The following is a 21,822-nucleotide window of genomic DNA, read 5'->3' on the forward strand; positions in this document are numbered from 1 at the left end:
CAGACCACTCAAGACTGTGGCCATGGGGCACCTTTATAAATCACAGTACCTTCAGGTAAGCACTCTCATAAGAGAAACTAACTGGGAAAAGAAGGGGAGCTGGGCAGAAGGAATCTGGCATATGCAGTGTTTCTCCCCTGCACATTAGAATTACTTTAGAGATTTGGAAAATATCAGTGTCAGGCCCTGCCCTAGACAGTCTGATTTGGTTGGTCTGGAGGAGGGCTCAGGTATTTGCCTTTTTAAATGACTCTCAGCGATTCTTTTTTATTTTAATATTTTAATTTGACAAATCATGATGTACACATTCATGGGATACACTGTGATGCTTTGATATGTCTATACAACCCGGAAGGATTACATCAAGCTGGTTAGTGTAACCATCACTTCCTTTACATAACCTTCCTCATCGTTTTTTGTGGTGAGACATCTGAAACTCAATGATTTTGAGACATACCCTACATTATTGTTGACTATAGTCCTCCTGCTGTGCAACAGTTCTCAAAACTTCTTCCTCCTGTCTAACTGGAACTTTGTAGACTTTGATTGACAACTCGCCACTCCTCCCCACTCCCACTCCCTCAACTCCTGGTAACCATCATCCTTAGGCTATGGAATCAGTCTAAGTGTCTATGGACAGATGAAGGGATAAAGAAAATGTGGTATATAAACACAATGGCATACTATTCAACTTTAAAAAGGAAGAAATCCTGTCATTTGCAATAGTATGGATGAAACTGGAGGCCATTACGTTACGTGAAATAAGCCAGGCACCGAAAGATAAATACTGCATGATTTCACTTGTATGTGGAATTCCAGTGATTCTTATGGGAAGCAAGTTGAGAATCTCTGGTTAGGAAAGTGTGAGGTTAACAAGCTGGAAGTATCTGCCATATGTGTATGGGAGTACAAAGAGGTCACCCAGACTGTCCTATGTATTCCTTTGCTTTACACAATTTAATTTTGTTCTTTATATTGCAAACTCCTTCAGAGGACAATTTTCAAATCTAAACACACATTCATTTTGCTCCAGCAAGAGTAAAGACTAAGGGAGGAAAATCCATTACAAAATCATTCAGTAAATTATGTCTAGTTTCAGAGGAAAGCCCTTGGCCACTCATGGTAGGGAATCAACATTTCTTTTTTTCTTTCTTTCTTTTTTTTTCGGAGATGGAGTTTTGCTCTTGTTGCCCAGGCTGGAGTCCAGTGGCGCGATCTTAGCTTACTGCAGCCTCTGCCTCCCAGGCTCAAGTGATTCTCCTGCCTCAGCCTCCCGAGTAGCTGGGATTACAGGCGTCTGCCACCACTCCCGGCTAATTTTTTTTGGTATTTTTAATAGAGACAGGGTTTCACTACGTTGGACAGGCTGGTCTCAAACTCCTGACCTCAGGTGATCCACCCACCTTGGCCTCCCAAAGGACTGGGATCACAGGCATGAGCCACTGCATATGGTGGAATCAATGCTTCTTGAGACCCCATCTATGTTAGAGGGTTTCACATAGTTTTCTCATGGGAAGTTTAGAATAATTTTACTAAGCCTTTGAAGTGACTCTTACATTGGCTAGAATCGAATAAAAGACTGAAAGAAGAACCTTAGGCATGGTTAGAGTGTGATTGCCCTCGCACTGGGCCCCTACCCCGGGCCATGACCAGGACACATAGGGTTCCAGCTGCCCTTCGATGGGAAACTCCAGACTGTGTCTGGGGTCCTGGGTACCTGCAGATCAGGCCAGCCTTCAGCAAAACTGAATGGCGATGGCAAAGGCTATCTCTGCTTCTTATGGCATTTTCCTACTCTCTGATCCTTTGTAAATGTCAGTGCATGGCATCATGAGATAATCAACTAAAGAACCACATGATAAAAGCTTACTGGTCTCACAGAAGGCAATCCTTCCATTTAGTTACTTTAACTTCACGAGGTTCCTTGAGAAGATCCTTTGGAAATGATCTTAAGATGGGAGCCATTTTAGACCCCTCACGTGGTAGGTGGGGGAGATATATTTGTTAACAAATGTATGAGATTTAATTTACATAATGAAAAATCCACTCATTTCTCAATAACTCAATGGTAGAAACAATTCATATGTCTATCCATGGATAAATGAATACACAAAATGTGGTTTATACATACAATGGAATATTATTCTGCCATAAAAGGGAAGGAAATCCTGACATGTTATAACATGGATGAATCTTGAAGACAGTTCACTAAGTGAAATAAGCTAGTCACAAAAAGACAAATGCCATATGATCCTATTCATATGAAGTATTCAGAGTAGTAAAAAAAAACCATAGAAACAGAAAGTAGAAAGGTTGTTGGGAGAAAAAGGGGAGTTAGTGCTCAATGGGTTCAGGGAGCAAAATGGAAAGAGTTGTGTGAATGGATGGTGGTGGTGGTTGCACAGTGTGAATGTACTTAATGCCACTGAACTGAAAATATAAAAAAGACTAATACGTTAAATTTAATGTTATGTGTATTTTGCTACAATTTAAAAAATAAAGAATGCATTTAAAGTGTACAGTCCAGTGGTTTCTAGTGTATTTACAGAGTTCTACAACCATCGCCAAAATCTAATTTTAGGTTGTCATCACTCCACCTTCCCTGTCCCCCCCAAATCCCTCCTACCCATAAGTAGTCACTTAGGGAAGATATTTTTAACAGGCCATGAGTGTCATGCCCTATTTTGCCAGGACTTGACACTCATAGACTCTTAGAAGGGACCTTAGAGATTTAGTTCAAGCTTCTCAGATGAAGAAATTGAAACTCATAGAGGCAAAAGGTCACATAACTAATCCATGGCAAAGCCAGGTCTTTTGAGTTCCTGTGAAGTTATTTTTCCCATTACAAAAATGCTGTGTCGTTCACTTTCTTCCAACTGATGCTGACAATAGATTCACGGGGTCAGGAAGATGCTACCTTTTCCTGCTAGGGACAGCTGAACTCCTTTCTACAGTCTCCCATCTCACCGGTCTGAGCTGGGAAGCAGAGAGAAAAGAAAGAGTGGAAAAATCTGCAACTGTGTCCAATAATGTTACCTCATGCCTTAACAATGTTAGGGATGAGTTATAATGAGTTTTATTGAGAATAATGTCTCAGCCTCTCTTAGAAGAGTAACTGGAAACACAGGGACTTTTGAAAGACATGGCCTTTTGTAGAGGTGGCAGTGGTAACCTGTAGCAAACAGCAACTCTTGCCTTTCTACTTATAGTAGCACTTAGGCCTGGCAGTGCCATGGCCAGGGAGGTCATTGGATAAAAGTTGGAGTCAAGGGTGTGGTGGAGGGACTAACTCTGTGAGTTAGAGCTTTCAAACTGTGCTCCAATATTCCTTCTGAGCTCATTGGTCAATTGAAGCATTTTCACCTGCCGTTATTTCCTGGAGGGCTGGTGGAGGGGTAGGGGGACTCTGTGGTTGCTAAATATGGCAAATGAGCTACCAAATAACAAAGGCCATGGAAAATCATGTAACTATGGACTTGGAAATATCTAGACAAAGTCTGAAGCCTAATCACAGTGAGATTTGGGCCTGTCTTCTCTTCTGGCCTTTGGTTTTTTGGAGAATTTGATCTATCCTCCTCAGGGTGATATAGTCCCTTAGGAGTGTTTGGAATTTCTCCACCCAGGCTACTCAAGAGGCAGGTACTCTAAATGTCCCGTGGGTTTCCATGTGATGAGAAACCCAACTGGAGAGATTGCTGTGGGGAATCATGTAGGCTTCTAGACAATGAGCTCCCTGAGGACAGTGATTGGATTCTGCCCCTTTCCAACAGCCCTATAGACAAGGATGTAATAACCCCCATTGCCAACCCAAGACCTTGGCATTTCTGCCACATGATGCTACTGTTTGCTACAGTGACTCATTTTTAATCTCCTAGTGCCTAGCAGAGTGCCTGGCACATTTGTTTGCTGAATGAGAGAATGAGTAGTGACATTTCATATCAAATGATGCATTACTATTTACAAAGTGACTTATTTCCCATGCATGAACTCATCCTCATAACTACCCCTACTTCACCCCTGGAAGGTAGGCAAGACCATTTTACCGATGAGGTCACATAGCTGTAGGTTGGAGCGGTGACTTTCAGACTCTAAATTCATTGGCATTTATATATAGGTGTCATATTGAGACTGCCCTGTCTAAACTACTCTGTCAAAGGACTAAGAAAGATATGAACAGAGATTCAGATGTTGACCTCAGATTTAGGAACAAAATGCAGAAATCACAAATGTCCATCTGATTGGTCTCTCAACGATGGCATTATTTTCTCCTATTTGCTAATCACTGCAAGGCATATAGGTTTATAATTACATTGTGAGTTATATAGAAGGGAATTTAGGGTCCAGATGGGTAAACTGGTGAATCCCCATGTAGTTTGTAGTAGCTATTTCCTGATACAGATTTGATAAATAACACTGTTGCATGTAAAACAGTTTTGGTAATTTCAGTTAAGTTGACTGTAGCTTTATGGCCCTGGGTTTTCAAGGGAACACATGTTCAAGCATCCTCACTGCTTAATGAGATCCTTGTTCCTGTTGAACTTCTGTGACCTTATTGGTAATCAATGATTGCTTTTGTTCTTCAAAATGTAATGTTGAGGAGACCTAGATGAAATCACTCTACAAAATGCATTGAGATTGCAGGATGTGGAGAGTGTGCTGTAATTAAAATGAATTATTCTGCTTGGAGGTCCAGCATATTTTAGCTCTGCGTGCATATTGTGCATAAGGGAATTTCTCTGTGCAGAATTATTTTCTCCCAACAATTTTCATGATCACAGCACTCCTGGTAGCAGGTATCACTTAACTCCTGGGCAGCAGCTTGTCCAAAGCAAGGGAAGGGAGCTTTCCTTTCCTCGCAACTGTTGCTATGGGGGGGCGTGGCTTCGGAGCCGGGCGAGGACGCATTCGGCGCCTCCCTCCCCCCCATCCTCGTAGACTACACTTCCCGTGATGCTCGAGGGTGGTCTCCGTGGTGACGCACTTAGTGCCCGCGGAGGGAGGACGAGGACGGGGGCGGTGGCTGCGAAGGGGGGCTCGTGCTCTCTCCGTTTCCCCTACTCTCGCTCAGGCAGCCGCCGTCGGTGCCGCCACTGCCGCCATGTTGGCTTGAGAGGCGATGACAGGAGGCGGCTGCGGCGTGTGGGATTGAAAAGTGGAGGAGGAGGAGGAGAAACAAAGCTCTGAGAGGAAACCATTCCCGGGCTGAGGAGAGGGAGGACCCGGCCTCTTCCGGGGACCAGCCGAAGTCGGCGTCGCCCGGAGCTCGCGAGGCCGGGCAGGGGAGGGGAAGGCGGAGACCGGGGAGGCGGCGGCGGGGGAGGCGGAGGCAGAACCGGAGCGCCGAAGAGCCGGAGACGATGCGCCCCGACCCGCGCTGCTGCCGGGAGGCGCCCGCGGCCTGAGCCCAGAGGGGCTGTGGAGTGTCCCCGCCGGCCCCGAGCACCCCGCGCTGTCGGTCCCCCGTGCTGGTCTTTCGCTTTGGCTCCCAACTAGTTAAATGCCCTTGAGCGCGGGTTTCCGCGGCCCGGCTCTTCGCCCCAGCGGCGCGAGTTGAGCCGTTCACCCGCGCCGTCCGCGCGGCGCCCCGAGAGCGGCTCGGCAAGTCCGCGGCCAGCGTCCGGCCACCACTCGGCCGCCACTCAAGGCTCACGCGTCGATGTGTAGCTACATAGTTATCTATGTACATCCACGCTGGGGCATTTTTCTCCTGCTTAATGAGGACTTGACTCGGGAGCGAGTGTGAATCATTGCCGGGGCTGGGAAAGGAGGAAGGCGGATTTAACCCCCTCCCACCCCTCTTGATGTCCGTGTGTCACTCGGCTCGGGCCACCTGGCGCGGCCGGTCCTGGGGCTGCTGCTGCTGCTGACGACGACGACGACAGGGGCTGCCTCTGCTGTCCCGGGAGTTTCTTCCTGCTCCGGCCACACAGCTCCTGGGGATTGTTCCTCTTCGCACCAGAACCTCGGCCTGAGCGGCGCTTTGGCTCCGAAATAACTTATTTTTGGGGGAGAAAGCACATCACGAACCAGTCAGAATCGTGAAGGCTTATTTCTGTAGCTTGAAGACTTCTGCTGTTTTTTGTTTTGTTTTTTTTTTTGTTTTTGTTTTTTTTTCCCCCGTAAACATCTGGGTATATATCAAACGGCAAGATGTCCAGTAATGTCCCGGCGGATATGGTAAGTGACGGATAAGTTATGACACTCTGATTTAACTGTGGTTTCCAATCTTATTTAATCGGAAAGAGGGCAGGCGTGGGGCGAAGATTTGCTGGGGACTGTCGAAAAGCCACCGTGCTGAGCGATTTGGAGAAGTTAGAGCTTCTGGTTTCCCCCTTTTAGAAAGTACTGCTTTTAATATAGGTTCTCTCATTTGGTCGTGTTTTCTAAATCATTGAAGACAGTGGAGAAGTAGGGAGATGTATCATGGTAGCTTGAGGGGACAAAACATCTCCCTCTTTGCCAGAAGCCTCCGAACGCTAGTATTTTAACGTTTCTGAAAACGTCAGTGACAGTGGGCAGAGCTGAGGACGGGTGTCCCTAGGAGAATAGGTAAGGAAACGGGAATCTTGCTTTATGACACAGACAAGATCATCAGTGCAGTAGGGACGAACTTGATATTTTTCAAGAACAGGGATACACATCTCTTCAAGAAAAAGTATGTTAGAATTTGCCGTGAGCTTTCTGAAATGTCAGAATATGGATGGCAACAGAAATATTAAGATATTTTGGGATTTTCACAAACGTAGGCTGACCCTGTATTGGTACTTACTGTGACTATTCCAGGGCTTTTTAATGGCAAATATTTATTAGTAGTAGATTCCATATTAGACATAAAGCTAAGGAAACGTAGTATTGAGCCTCGATCACGATCACTGAGTGTTGAGAGCTTGAAACAAAAAGTACTGTTGTGTATTGACGCCTTTCTTTTTGTTTTGTTTATAAAGGCTAAGGTTGTGAGTCTGTTGACTGGAAGTAACCGTGTAACCTTACAGTGCTGGGGGCTTGGTTTGTGTGAGTGTGAAGTTACACTTTGCAGTCCTAAGGACAAACATAATGCAGTTAATTAACAGGAAGAGGAATAATCCTGTTTATGAAAGAACTGAAGTTAATGTAGTTGTGCTCACATATGTTAACATTTGAGTGTTTGTGTATTCAGTGGAAACAAATTGAACATTGCTGATGATTAAATTTTATTTTTTAATTTTATTTTTATTTTTTGAGATGGAGTTTTGCTCTTGTTGCCCAGGCTGGAGTGCAGTGGCGCGATCTTGGCTCACTGCAACCTCTGCCTCCCGGGTTCAAGCGATTCTCCTGCCTCAGCCTCCCAAGTAGCTGGGATTACAGGCGCCCACCACCACGCCCGGCTAATTTTTTTTTGTTTGTTTGTTTGGTGGAGACAGGGTTTCACCATGTTGGCCAGGCTGGCCTCAAACTCCTGACCTCAGGTGATCCACCCATCTTGGCCTCCCAAAGTGCTGGGATTACAGGCGTGAGCCACTGCACTTGGCCTGCTGATTAAATTTTAAAACACCAGATGTTTCTATAGGAGCAAACCTCATAAACAGATTTTATAATAAAAATTAAATGATTCTAAATGGCTTATTTTGACCTTGGTTTAAAGGCATTTTTGCTCTTGTTTAATTTCCCATTTAATGCAAAGGAAACACAGTGTTCTGTCTCTTGGGTGGCCACATAACAGCTTTACACTCACCTTCCTGAGTCCTAAAACTCGTGCGTTGTCCTTTTAGTTTTCGCTTCTCTTCTGGTGTGCACACATGAAATAGCCTCCTGCCTGGTTAAGGACGGTTGGACAAGGTTTCCTCCATACCGCTCTTCAAGTTGCCGGGAGCGGTCTCTAGACAGAGCTGGGAAATGCTATTTCCCTTGTTTGATGAGTGATCTGTGGGTTCATCCCCTCGAGCAAAGATTTGCTCTCTCGAAAGCCTCCATTTTATATCATCAAGCACAGTGCAAGATAGGTTAACCTTAAGTACCATCTATTCTCTCACAGAAGTTGGAATGAAATAGATGTGTGTTATTAAAACAGTGCCACTACTTCCTTTAGGTCCAGTGAAGAAAAGCTGTAATGTGCGTAGCATCAGTCACAGATTGAGATGATTTGGGAGATGCTGTTTCCAAGTCAGAGAGAGGTTTGGAGGCTGATGTTAGGATCAGAGGACTGGGAAGTAGGAGCAGGGTTTTATTAATGTCTGCAATTATAAAATATAACAGTTTATCTGTTTCAGAGTGTATGTTAAGGCCTTGATGATTCTGTGGTGCTTTGAGATCCTTTGATTAAAGGTGATATGCAAGGGCAAAGCAGTATTATGTAATAAACATATAATGCCCTGATGATGCTATTTCAGAGTGGGTACTAAGGTACAGCACAGTTTGATTGTTCTGAGTATTTTTTTTATGTCTTGTTTTCTGTTCAACTGGTTAGAGGTTAAGATTTTTTTCTTTGTGAAAGTCTTTTAAACGTTCATTTATTACTTTACTTTGCATTTTTGCTTAAGAAGTCTATCATTTGCTATATGCCTAGAATTCTTAACTTTTTGAAATATAACATGACAAATATTGGTTAGAAGTTGTCGGTTAAATGCTTCATAATTATTAAACTCTTCATACCATTAATTGACAATTGATTTTCGTTTACATTCATGACAGAACAATTTACCGCTCCAAACCTTGAAGAGCTCCTCTCACCACTCCCACGGCAAAGCTAATGACATATATCCCTTGTAGCATAACTCTAAATTGATCAGGATGTGTACTGTTACAGTCCGCTAAACTTGCATTTATGAATAAACACGTTTTTGGTAGATGCAGTAAAATGTTAATTAAGCTTTCTCCTAGTTGACAGTATGTGCTATTTAGAAACAAATGTTACACTTTTACTTTTTGGTGGTGGTGTCATTTCTATTGAAGTCAATCTTTTATATGTTAATGGTGCTTGTCAGTTGTGTAGGAAAATCCTGTTGGGGAGATGGGATGGGGTGGTGAAGTTACAACCTCTGTCATGTTTCCAATAGAGATAATTTATTCTCGAGCTACAATAATTGCTAAATCAATTGATGTTTTTGGTAAAGTCTTTATGGCCATGATTATGACTCACTTTCTTGTACATAGAACTCACATTTAAAATTTATTTTTAAACATTCAATAATTTTTTGTGTTTAGCATAAGGACTCTCATTTTTAATAATCCAAATGTCAATTTTTTGGATGAGGGAGTGGCACCCCTAGTGAATGGATTTGCTGTACCCTTTAAAACATAATTTGTTGTTGGTACTTTTACTACATTCTGTAATATATATGTCCTATACATATAAATGTATTTACTTGAAATGTTGCTTTTTCTTTGCTAAGAGTGATTGAGTTTGAACTAGATTTAATAACATCTTAGTGTAGTAACTTATTTTTGAAGAAATCTGAAAATACATGAACAGAGTATCATTATAATATATTGTATTTAAATGATGTATTTATTTATTTATTTTTCAGCCAAGATCATAGTTCATGATGCGGCAGTATTCATTGTTTATACTTGCAGTGTGACTTATGTTAACCACTGTAGGATTTTTGCAAGAAAATATTCACCGCCTGTGTTAGTAATAAGACCTAAGACTGGGCAGCAGTGGTAATTTTGTTTTCTGGATTGGTAAAGTTATCAAGAAATACATTCTTGTTTTTATAAGAGTATTGTATACAACATTTAGGCTACTATGTAGAGCTTTGGACAAAAATTATACTTTATAATATCTATTACATTGAAAAGTTTAAGAGAGAAATTGACAGGGTGAGAATAATGGCAGAGCAATTTTGTGATTCAAAACATTTTAGTTGATAAAACAAAGAAAAGCCCCGTATCTTTAACAACTGTTAATGTAAAAATGGTAGCAGATAACAACAATTTGTAATAGGAGTTGAATGAGATAATGACAATTCACATTTTTTCCGTATATTTTATGTGCTTAATGAGTATTTTCATTATAATTTTTGTTGTATCACTTCCATTCATGTAAGAATTATTGGAGCCCTCTTGTGGACAGGAAATTACTAAAATATATTTCCTTTCAAAGTGAACTTTTATCACTTTTCCAAGTTAAAGTAAAATGACATATGTTGAATATACCAGGAGAAAATGCCATGAAAGAAAAAGGTCCAGAAAATAGAAAGTTTTGAGCATTGAGAAAAGCATACTGAGATTTAATGCCCAAGGACTCTTTTCTCTTTACTTACAGCTCCTTTTTATTTTTCTTTCTCTTCCTGATGATTCTCATTTCAGGTTTAAGTTGAAGGGTTTTATAAAGCCAAAGGGTAGATAAGTACTGTTTTCCATATATGTGTTACTTGAATAGCTTAATAAATAATACATTAAGAATTGAGTGTTGGCCGGGCACGGTGGCTCAAGCCTGTAATCCCGGCACTTTGGGAGGCCGAGACCGGTGGATCACGAGGTCAGGAGATCGAGACTATCCTGGCTAATATGGTGAAACCCCGTCTCTACTAAAAAATACAAAAAACTAGCCGGGCGAGGTGGCGGGCGCCTGTAGACCCAGCTACTCGGGAGGCTGAGGCAGGAGAATGGCGTGAACCCGGGAGGCGGAGCTTGCAGTGAGCTGAGATCCGGCCACTGCACTCCAGCCGGGGCGACAGAGTGAGCCTCCATCTCAAAAAAAAAAAAAAAAAAAAAAGAATGTTTCTCTAAATTTTTACTTGAATGTGTCGCATATTTGGTATTTTGAATTAGACATTTTTATTAAGAAAACGGATAACATTGTTTCCCTCAGTTTTGAATTACTTCTTTCTACCTACCCCAGCTTGTGTCTGAAATGGTCTTTAGTTCATTTTAGGCTACAGTGATCTTTCCTTCCTGTAAACCATTTTCCTTTAGTGCTTTTGACATTCCTCTTACACAGGTATCAAATGTCTGTGGATATAGTATAACTTTTATTTCACCTCTGATAGTTTTTAGACATTCAGAAATTGTTGAGTGACTTTCTTGACTCACAAAGTATTACTGTCTTCGTTACTTATGGAAAAAGTAAATACTGTTCCGTAGTAATAGTGGTGTTAAATATGAAGTCTATAATATCTGCTTCTGTTATCACTTGAAATATGAAAACTATATTTGTAGTATTAAAGCTTGAATTTATTTTAAATTAGTGGTTAAAATACTGATGGTGCTATTAGTTTTCATAATATAAAACAGTAAATGTGTTTTAGGAGACTGAAGCATATACTTAGTAAATGTGCTCTTTAATTTTCTAAGTCATCTTATTCTGGGAGGGAAAAATGAAGAGTGACTGTAGAATTCATGGTAACCTGGAAACCTTGGGTAATAAGTCATTCTGAACCAGTAAATTTTCTGAATACTTGGAGGTTGAGTGTTAAAATAGCCCAGTCTAACAATGTTGGATTACCATTGTATTTGCTTAAATGAAATATACTATGCATAAGTTAACTGATTTTTGGCGACTTAGAGCTATGATTTGAATAATATTGCTTGCATTTAATCAGTGTTTATTGGGTACCTGTCTGTGTATTATACTAGTAGTATTAATAGGTATAAGCTATAACTATAATACCCTCAGCACCTAATATAGATTTGGAAGCTTTATGCGCCTTCACTAGATCAGTAGTTTACAAAGTGAGGTGAAGCAAGTCGATTTTGAGAAGTAAATATGAGAACGTCTATTTGTTTATTTTATGTCCCAAAAGGGAAAAGGATTGAGCTTTTCTATTCGTACTATATGAATTGGCTGTGAGGTTTTCCTAGGTCCACCTGCATTCAGGTGGTCGCTGAGAGTGTGGTTTGCTGAGGGAAGATGTGTGAATTCTGTAATGTAGATGCCAGCAAAAGCATCATGAGTTTCTCAGTTTTCTGTTATATAGTCCCTTTTAAAATACTTTTTAAAAGAAGAATCTATGATACTTTGTATTGAGATGGGGAACAGAGGTTTGCTGTCAAAGCATTTAAAAGAATTGTAGAACTCAAAGATTAATCACACATTTTTATTACAGAAGATGAGTATTCTCTATGCTGTTCTTACCCATGATGACAAGAGGCTACCACAAATAAAAATTTAGCAGATAATTTTAGGAAAACAATCCCTAAGTTGTCACTTCAAGGCAAAATCGACATTTTAAATAGTAAGTGAAAAAGTACCTGCTTTTCAAAAGAAACAAATGTTATGGAGAACATTTTGAAAGCGTATTGAGGTATTTCCTATCTGTTGAAAATCTTCCTTACAATGAATTTTAATTGACTTTGGACCATTTATTGGAAAGCCGAACATTTTGATTTGTAAAAATATCTTATTGCAGTTAGGAAAAAGAAAATTTTAATAACATTGACATCAGGTAGCTGACTTTGAATAAAAATGTTTGCGTCTTTGGTGATAGAATGGAAAAGTAATATGATTTAGTAAATTAGTAAGTGACGTGTTCTTCTATATAGATCTCATCTTTGTAAGGTAAGTTTTTCAGCTATGACTTATGACAACTCTTAAAACCAAGTGTCAAAATACATTGAACTTCACAAATGAAGAAACTAAGATTTTAAAAAATAGAGATATGTTTAATAATAATGCTCACTTAATATGTTAATAATAATAGCATTTTTAGTGATTGAAAGATTAAAATGAATTAATATTTAAAATAGTTGATAGTAAAGTAAAAAGTAAAACAAAATTTTGATCTTTTAACTTCTGTTTTTAGTATGTGTTTTATACTATGTGTATGTTTATAAATGAAAACACATATACTGTAGATATGTGCCTCAAGTATTTTATGTTTGGGATTTTCAATCAAAAAAATATAGAAGCCACTGCATTAGATGACGAACGATTTCTGAACATTTTAACTTCTTGTGTTTAATAGTTACAAGTTTTCTGTCTCCTGCCTGGTTGAGCAGCTGTTTTTTCCTGTGATCAGTGTGCCTACTTATTCCTAACCATTTGCGGTTGCTGGTTTTAATTTGCTATGGGTGTGGAAACCATATTTCCAAAGTTTATTAAAAATAATATGTGTTTAAAATGAACAAATGGTGTCGAAGTAGGATTTTAGGAGTTACCTCACAGTAAAGTGTATGATCTTTTATTTCATGGACTTGATCATATCTGTTTTGATTGCTTAGTATTCTCTTTTTTGGGGGGCTAATTTTCTGGCTGTTAGCTGTGTTTTGCAGATATGCAGTTTCTTGATAGTGAAGAACTGATTCCATGATAAAAAATAAAATTACACTTACAGCTTTACTTTGAGCTCATAGAGGAGAGAGAACTAATATTTGTTGTGTACTTGCTAATACCAGGCAGATGCTTGGCGTTTTACATTATAGCATTTGATTTAATCCTTACAGTCACCCTGGATAAATATAGTTGGTATATAAAGAAACTCTTAATACCCACCAGGTGAAGACCATCAGGAATGCATCTGTGGTGAAACAAGTTAGGTTGACTGTTTTGCAGCTAAGAAGAGCATATGCCAGATACCGCCGCCGAGTGTCAGCAAAAGAGAACGGGAGGGGTGGGCACGGTGGCCCACGCCTGTAATCCCAGCATTTTGGGAAGCCGAGGTGGGTAGATCACTTGAGGTCAGGAGTTCGAGATCACCCAGACCAACATGATGAAACCCCCATCTCTACTAAAAATACAAAAATTAGCTGGGCATGGTGGCAGGAGCCTGTAATGGCAGCTACTCCGGAGGCTGAGGCAGGAGAATCACTTGAACCCAGGAAGTGGAGGTTGCAGTGAGCAGAGGTTGCAGTGAGCTGAGATTGCGCCACTGCACTCCAGCCTGGGTGACAGAGTGAGATTCTGTCTCCAAAAAATAAAAAAGAAAAGAAAGAAGGGGAGGAGTTTTCAGTAGGGTTTGGGCTGTGCTGGAAGCAGGAACTCCTGGATTGAATGCTATTATACATCAAGTGGAGGTGGGTTAGTAATTGGGTCTTTCAGCAGTCTTTGTTTAGGAGACAGGATAAATGAGGGGGACTTGGAGAGTCATTGGTGAGAAAACATAATCACTTACAGAATGGGAGATTGTTGGTCATTTTGGAGCTGCAGTGTGACCATAGGAAAAACTTTCTACCTGTTGATCTTCTCTGTATCTTTCAGATATCACAGTCTGATTATCAACCGAGCTCATTTTTACTTTCTCGCAGCCTAGGTTCAGAGAGGGTAAGGAATTTGTGATCACATAGCGAGGAAGAAGTTGAACTAAAAATAGGAATTTGGGTCTGGTGGCAGTAGTGATAAACGTCTACCCCCCTTCCCCACAACCATAACTGAGCAAACATTGCTGAATCCCTCAGGCACGTTATCCTAAGAATGCCTTAGGTTCCTTCCCAATACCTTGTTCCAGGGAGTCCCTGCTGATTGGTCTGAGCTAGCATGGTAGAAATGGAACCTATTTTATGAAACCTTTTTTATGTATCTTTGTAATGTACTATGTAACCTCTGGATTGGAATGATTTTAATTAAGGTTGCTTGTCTTACTAATTGGTAAAATTAAAGGGAGTTTCCTTTAAACTTGTTGGAACTTTGAGTCTTCTTGTGTATTTATTTGTTACACAGTGGATTTTTCTTAAAAAGTACCACTTTGAATGCTTTATATGTATAACAAATGGATTGACTTGTAAAGGACTTGGTGCTTTTGGGGCATTTTGTTTTTGTCTTCATACTTTTAACTGCATCTATATATATATATATATAGAAAGAGAGAGAGATTATCTATTGGTTGGTCAAATCAAGTAGCATTTTTGGTCTAAGTAAATCTATATTTGGGCAATTTTCTGACTAGATTTTGAGAAGAAAATGTTCTTTCTGCTGAAGAAAATTGTTGAAGTTTGACATTAACATTTTTTATTTATGTACTTAAGATGGCAATTTATTGTGTCTAGACAAAATGTTCTTATGATATGTTTTTCTTTACTTTCATATAAAATTAGTGTTTTTCTTTGCCTTAGAAATAGTCTTGCTTTTGTATCCTGCTATTTTCATTTAGTCATGTTAAATCAAGTTTAGCCTAAAACTACCTCCTTACATATTTTAAGCCCAGCCTATATTGAACATCTATCTATGCAAATAAGTATAGAATCATATTATAATTTTGAACTGATTATGGTAGATGTATATAAATTACTTAGCTAATTCCATATTCATGAGCATTTAGAAGCTATTACAAACAATGATATAGTGGATATTCTGAAGCATATCTCTGTGCCTTGTCTGATTATTACCTTAGGACAAAACTCTTAGTAATGTAGTTGCTCTGTCAGAGGATATGTGTTAGTTTTGGGACAGGTGGGAAAGAGAAGGATATATATTTCCTAATTTTAAAGCATCCTTGAATTTCTGGATAAACCTAGCTCTTAATTATACATTACTCAAATGGTATATGCTAGATAATACTTCATTTATGTTTTTTTTTTTGTTCACGAAAAACATTGGCTAGCAATTTAAATTTCTTGTAAAGTATTTGACAGATTTAGGTATCAAGGTTATGCTGACGTCATAAAATGAGTTGGGAAATGCTTTTTAATTCTCTGGAAGAATTTGTGAGGATTGATTTTATTTCATCCACAAATGTTTGAAATAATTCACTGGTGAAGCCATTTGGAATTTTCTTGTGAAGATTATTGATTCTATTTCTTCAGTACATAAAAAGCTATTCTATTTTCTGTTTCTTTGTCAGTTTTGACAAGTTTTGCTTTTCAAGGGATTTGTCCATTTTGTCTGGATTTTCCAGTTCAGCTTAAGGTTTTGTGTGTGTGCATATCCTTTTATCATTGTTTTGATATTTGTAGTATCTGTGATCTCTCCTTTTCAAAATCTGCTTATTGGCAGTTTGGGTCTCTTTGTTCTCAGTCTTTTCAGAGTCCATTTTCAAATTGAATGTTGTTTTTAAGTTTTTATTGATTTCTGCCTTTACTTTTATTTCTTCTACTTAAAAATGTTAATTTTCTGTACTTTTTAAAGTTTTTTGAGATGGGTACCTAAGTCATTAAATTTCAGCTTATTTATTTATTTATTAAAATCTTTTTTTTTTTTTTGAGACAGAGTCTCGCTGTGTAGCCCAGGCTGGAGTGCAGTGGCACGATCTCCGCTCACTGCAAGCTCCGCCCTCCGGGTTAACGCTGTTCTCCTGCCTCAGCCTCCCGAGTAGGTGGGACTACGGGTGCCCGCCACCACGCCCGGCTAATTTTTTGTATTTTTATTAGAGACGGGGTTTCACCATATTAGCCAGGATGGTCTCTATCTTCTGTCCCCGTGATCCGCCCACCTCGGCCTCCCAAAGTGCTGGGATTATAGGCCTAAACCACTGTGCCCAGCCTATTTTTAAAAATCTTTTTAAGAGATGGGGGTCTCACTGTGTTGCCGAAGCTTGTTTCTGAACTCCTGCGTTCAACTGCTCCTTCCTCCTCAGCCTCCCAAGTAGCTGGGAATACAGATGTGCAGACCACTGTGCCTGGCTCCTTTGTGGGTTTTTTTGGAATATTTTTGGAATTTAAAAAATGTATATGAAATTCCCTCTAAATGCAGCTTAGATAGATCTTACAAGTTTGATGTATATTTTTTTATTATCATTCAATAAAGCATATTTTAAATTTTCCCTTGTGCTCTCAGCATTTGGGGATTTTCTAGCTATATTTTTGTTATTGATATCTAGTTTGGTATCTGTTGTGGTCTGGAATCATTCTATGATTTCACTTGTGGGTGATTTGTTGACACTTGCTTTATGGTCAGTCTTTATTTTTATTTTTATTTTTATTTTTTGAGACAGAGTCTTGCTCTGTTGTCCGGGCTGGAGTACAGTGGCCGGATCTCAGCTCACTGCAAGCTCCGCCTCCCGGGTTTACGCCATTCTCCTGCCTTAGCCTCCCAAGTAGCTGGGACTACAGGCGCCCGCCACCTCGCTCAGCTAGTTTTTTATATTTTTTAGTAGAGACAGGGTTTCACCGTGTTAGCCAGGATGGTCTCGATCTCCTGACCTCGTGATCCGCCCGTCTCGGCCTCCCAAAGTGCTGGGATTACAGGCTTGAGCCACCGCGCCCGGCCTATGGTCAGTTTTAGAAAATTGAGGCCAGTGTGCCATAGACAGCAATTAAGTTTATTAATCATGTTCAATCTGTTGTATCACTACTGAATTTTGTTGTCTTTTTTAAATCACTCAATTGAGAAACTTGTGTTAAAATTGCCACATATGTAAGGATTTGTCTGTATGTTTTTAGTTCTCTCAAATTGTGCCTCGTATTTGGAGGCTAAGTTATTAGCTACAAATAAATTTATGATTGTTCTGTCTTCCTCTCTGGTAACACTTTTTACTTTAAAGTTTTTTTTGGGAGGGGATGTTAATATAGCATTCTTTTTTTTTTTCTATCCATTTCCTTTAAATCTTTCTTTGTCTTTATACATAAGATGAATCTCTTTAAGCATCATATATAGTTGGGTTTTTGCCTTTTTACTAAGTTTGATAATCTCTGTTTTACCTTTAATGTAATTACTGTAGCACATTATTTGGGTTTAAATTTACAGTTTTGCAATTTGTATTTTGCTTCCATCATCAGTCCTTTAGAACTTCCCCTTTCATTTCTTGTTTTCTTTTGGATTAATCAAATAGTTTCCCATATGCCTTTCTCTTAGCTTCTCTGTTATAAATTCTTTTACTATCTTTACTGGTTAGTCTAGAGATTACAATGTACATCTTTAATTTTTTTATCTATCATAAATTTTTGCCTTTGCCAGTTCAGGGTAATGGAATGGCCTTTTAATTTAATTCCATTTACCCCTCTTCCAGTCTTTGCTTTGTTTTCAACCCCAAAGATGTCATTATTATTATTGTTGAAATAATAACAACAATGGTAATAAAATGTTGTTGTGAAAATAATCATTATTCATTTCACTTTGTCCTCAAATTTTACCATTCTGGAAGTCTTCATTTCTTTCTTTTTGATTGTATGTGCATGTGGGTAATTATCCTTTTCAAGGAACTTTTAGTGCAGGTCTTCTGGTAATGAATTCTGTTTTTGTTTGCCTGAAAATGTGTTCATTTTACCTCACTTTTAAAGGGTCCCTACTTCATGCACCTTGAAGATGTTCTTTTATCATCACCTGGCTGCCACTGTTTATGTCAACTCAGGCTTTTAATTGTATTGTTATTCCTTTGAAGTTAATGTGTTTTCCTTTGGCTGTTTTAAAGATTATATCTTGTCTTTGGTTTTCACCAATTTTACTATTGATGTGCTCTTTTGTAGCTTTTTTTTTTTTTTTTTTTTTTTTTTTTTGTAATCTTCATAAAGCTTGTAGAGTATCTTGAGGTCCTGAGTCAATCTTTGGCTTACTATATTTTGTCATTTGGGAATTAGCTAATTTTTTTTTTTTTTTTTTGAGACAGAGTCTTGCTGGTGTGCAGTGGCATGATTTCAGCTCCCTGCAACCTCTGCCTCCTGGGTTCAAGTGATTCTAGTTCCTCAGTCTCCCTAGAAGCTGGGATTATAGGCACATATCACCACGCCTGGCTAATGTTTGTATTTTTCGTAGAGACGGGGTTTTGCCATGTTGGATAGGCTGGTCTCAAACTCCTGGACTCAAGTGATCTACCCACCTCAGCCTCCCAAAGTGTTGGGATTACAGGCATGATTACAAAGTGTTGGGATTACAGTCACCTGGCCCAGGAGTTAGCTAATATTCTTTAAGTATTATTTCTATTCTGTTGTCTTCTTTCCTTATGGGACTACAGTTACATGTATGTTAGGTCATGTCACAGTTTCCATTCTTTTTTCCCCCTTCTCCTAAGCCTAGAGATTTTCTAGCCACCTATTTTCATGTTCACTTATATCTTCACTGTCCAATATCCAGTTATTTCTAATTACTGAGTTTTTAATTTTAGTTTTTGTATTTTTTATCCTAACATTTACATAGATTCAAATTCTTATGTTTTCTTTTTTTTTTTTTTTTTTTTTTTTGAGACGGAGTCTTGCTCTGTCGCCCGAGCTGGAGTGCAGTGGCCAGATCTCAGCTCACTGCAAGCTCCGCCTCCCGGGTTTACGCCATTCTCCTGCCTCAGCCTCCGGAGTAGCTGGGACTACAGGCGCCCGCCACCTCGCCCGGCTAGTTTTTTTTTTTTGTATTTTTAGTAGAGACGGGGTTTCACTGTGTTAGCCAGGATGGTCTCGATCTCCTGACCTCGTGATCCGCCCGTCTCGGCCTCCCAAAGTGCTGGGATTACAGGCTTGAGCCACCGCGCCCGGCCCTCAAATTCTTATGTTTTCATCTGTTTTCTTGAGTATATTAACTATTGTTGCAAAATTCCTGTCTGATGACCGTCATATCTAGATTGCCTGTGAGCCTGTTTCTGTTGTTTTGTTTTTGATCATTCAATCCTTTTTCCTTAGGTGCCTGGCAATGTTTTATTAACATTGTGATGAAAAATTATAGAGAATCTGAATTATGGTTATCTTTCTCCATATAGGATTTAATATCCTCTGGTGAGTAGTTAGAAAGACATTGATTACTTTGATTCATAAGTGACTGATAAGACATGAGCCTGAATTCAGGACAGTCAGGAAATTCTGATAGTCTCACTGTTGGTGCACTACTGGTATATAGCCCTTAGCTTAGCTAAGGTCTCGGTTGAAAGTTGGGCATATTTACCAAGATACCTCTTTCTTGGCAAGTCCCGAATTTCAAGTATCATAAGGCTGATGAAAGCTTTTTTTAAAAACCTCTTTTCAACATCTTTTTGTTGGGATTTCCTGAATTTCAGTCCATGCTGTTTATCATTCAGCACATTCCTGGAGAGGAAAAGTTGAACAGAATATTGGGCTCCTTTCTTTGAGGTTCCTTTTTATTTTCCTGAGATCCTGAATTCCTGGCTCCTTGGTGGTGCAACATCCACTTTTTGTGTCTTCCCAGCCCAGTGAGACTCATACAAGTTCTGGGATGCTGCTTTCTGCTTGGCCTTTTGCTTTGTGCTGGTAATTGGCAAATACCTCAAGGGGGAATTGAAGTGAGATCTTCAAAGTGTTTCCCTTCTCTAAGGAATCTTGGCTTCTCAAGTCCTGACTCTTGGTTGTTCTCCTGAAACCTTCAAATAGCTGGGGATTTAGGGGCATTTTATATAACCTTTATAGTTGTTTTCCATGGGAAATTTGGTCTGATATTGCTGTTCTCTCACAGATAACCTAATTGCCTTTTCTTTTCGTACCCTGGTTTTATTTATTTATTTATTTTATTTATTTACTTATTTTTGCTGTTTTGTGCTGTAGAATCAGCAGTCCTCTATCTCTTCTATTCTTCTAGCTGCTAAGAACGGCTAAAACTAATTACTGTGTTACTTACCATGGCACCATCAGCCAAGCAGTTGCTTAAATCAGACATCTCTTGGACCCATCCTTGATTCGTCTCTTTTCCTTATTCTTTATGTTCAGTCACTTTCGAAGTATATCTAGAATCCATCTGCTTTTCTTCATCTCCATGCTACCAACATAGTTCAAGCACCCTCTCTCTCCTGGACTATTGAATTAATCTTGGAACTAATCCTTCTACTTGCATTCACATTCCCTGTAGTACCTCTTCCAAAAATACCTTGAGTGTTTTCCGTTGAAGAATAAATTTCCATAGAATAAAATTACAAATCCTTACCTTGGGCCTTCAGGGTCTTGCATGATCTAGCGCCTGCCTAACGTGATTATCTCATCTCATTTGATTTACTGTGCTTTAATTATAGTGGCTCCTTTTCAGTTTCTCAAACATGCCTACAAGCCCTGTCCCACAGCAGGGCTGTCTTTTCCTAGGATATTCATCAATAAGACCACGTCTAACTCTGCTGCCAGGCTGGAGTGCAGTAGCGCAATCTCGACTCACTGCAACCTCTGCCTCCCAGGTTCAAGCGATTCTCCTGCCTCAGCCTCCTGAGTAGCTGGGACTACAGGCATGCACCACCATGCCCAGCTACTTTTTGTATTTTTTAGTAGAGATGGGGTTTCACCATGTTGGCCAGGATGGTCTTGATTTCTTGACCTCATGATCCACCTGCCTGGGCCTCCCAAAGTGATGGGATTAGAGGCGTGAGCCACTGCGCCCGGCCTGGATATTCATTGGTATACTTCTGTACCCACTCTGCATCACTGAGTCTTTGCTTAGGATACTCATCAGTATACTTCTGTACCCTCTCTGCATCTGCATGGGTAGTTTTTCTTTCTTCAGAGAAACTTTTCCTGACATCTAAAGTTGAGAGCCCTTACTCTCTTGGTTTCTGTTGCAAGACCATGTTGATTCCTTTGGAGCACGTATCACACTTTGTAATTCAGTTATTTGTCCTCGCCAGTAGGCCATAGATTCCAGGAGGGTGGATATATATATATTTTATTTGCTGCCATAACCAGTACTTAGTATAGTGCCTTTTGTATAGTAGATTTTTCATAAATGTTTGTGGATTAAAGGAGTAAAATGATTGCTTACAGACACTGTGCCAAGCTTATTACTTGGAACAAATTTAATCCGTCAGAAAACTCTCAAAACAATCCTATCAGGTAGGTGGGTGCTACTGTTAACTTCATTTCATTAATAGAGAAAGTGAAGCTTAGTAATGTTTGATTATTTTCCTGAAGCCAGCTAGCTAGGTAGCCTTTTTTGTGTTCTTGGATTTTTAAATTTTCTAACTTTCTGACCATTCTTCACTTTGTCATAATCCTCTTTTTTTTTTGACATGGAGTCTCGCTCTGTCGCCTAGGCTGGAGTGCAGTGGCGTGATCTCGGCTCACTGCAAGCTCCGCCTCCTGGGTTCATGCCATTCTCCTGCCTCAGCCTCCTGAGTAGCT

The 21,822-nt window shown here is 39.7% G+C and overlaps 1 protein-coding gene across 2 annotated transcripts in view; it reads left to right on the forward strand.

The window, feature by feature from the left end:
* Positions 1-4,966: 4,966 nt before the first annotated feature.
* Positions 4,967-21,822, forward strand: part of UBL3 (ubiquitin like 3) — an 80,519-nt gene continuing 63,663 nt past the window's right edge. Inside the window, exon 1 of one of the 2 annotated variants that reach the window (XM_023208754.1) lies at positions 4,967-6,177. In XM_023208754.1, the coding sequence (XP_023064522.1) occupies positions 6,151-6,177 (27 nt within the window). In that variant the 5' untranslated portion in view covers positions 4,967-6,150. Of the gene's footprint in view, positions 6,178-6,385; positions 6,550-21,822 lie in introns of those variants that run through there. The other variant, XR_002730990.2, reaches the window with a different exon arrangement.

The sequence above is a fragment of the Piliocolobus tephrosceles genome, chromosome X, assembly GCF_002776525.5.
Source record: "Piliocolobus tephrosceles isolate RC106 chromosome X, ASM277652v3, whole genome shotgun sequence".
NCBI lineage: Eukaryota > Metazoa > Chordata > Mammalia > Primates > Cercopithecidae > Piliocolobus > Piliocolobus tephrosceles.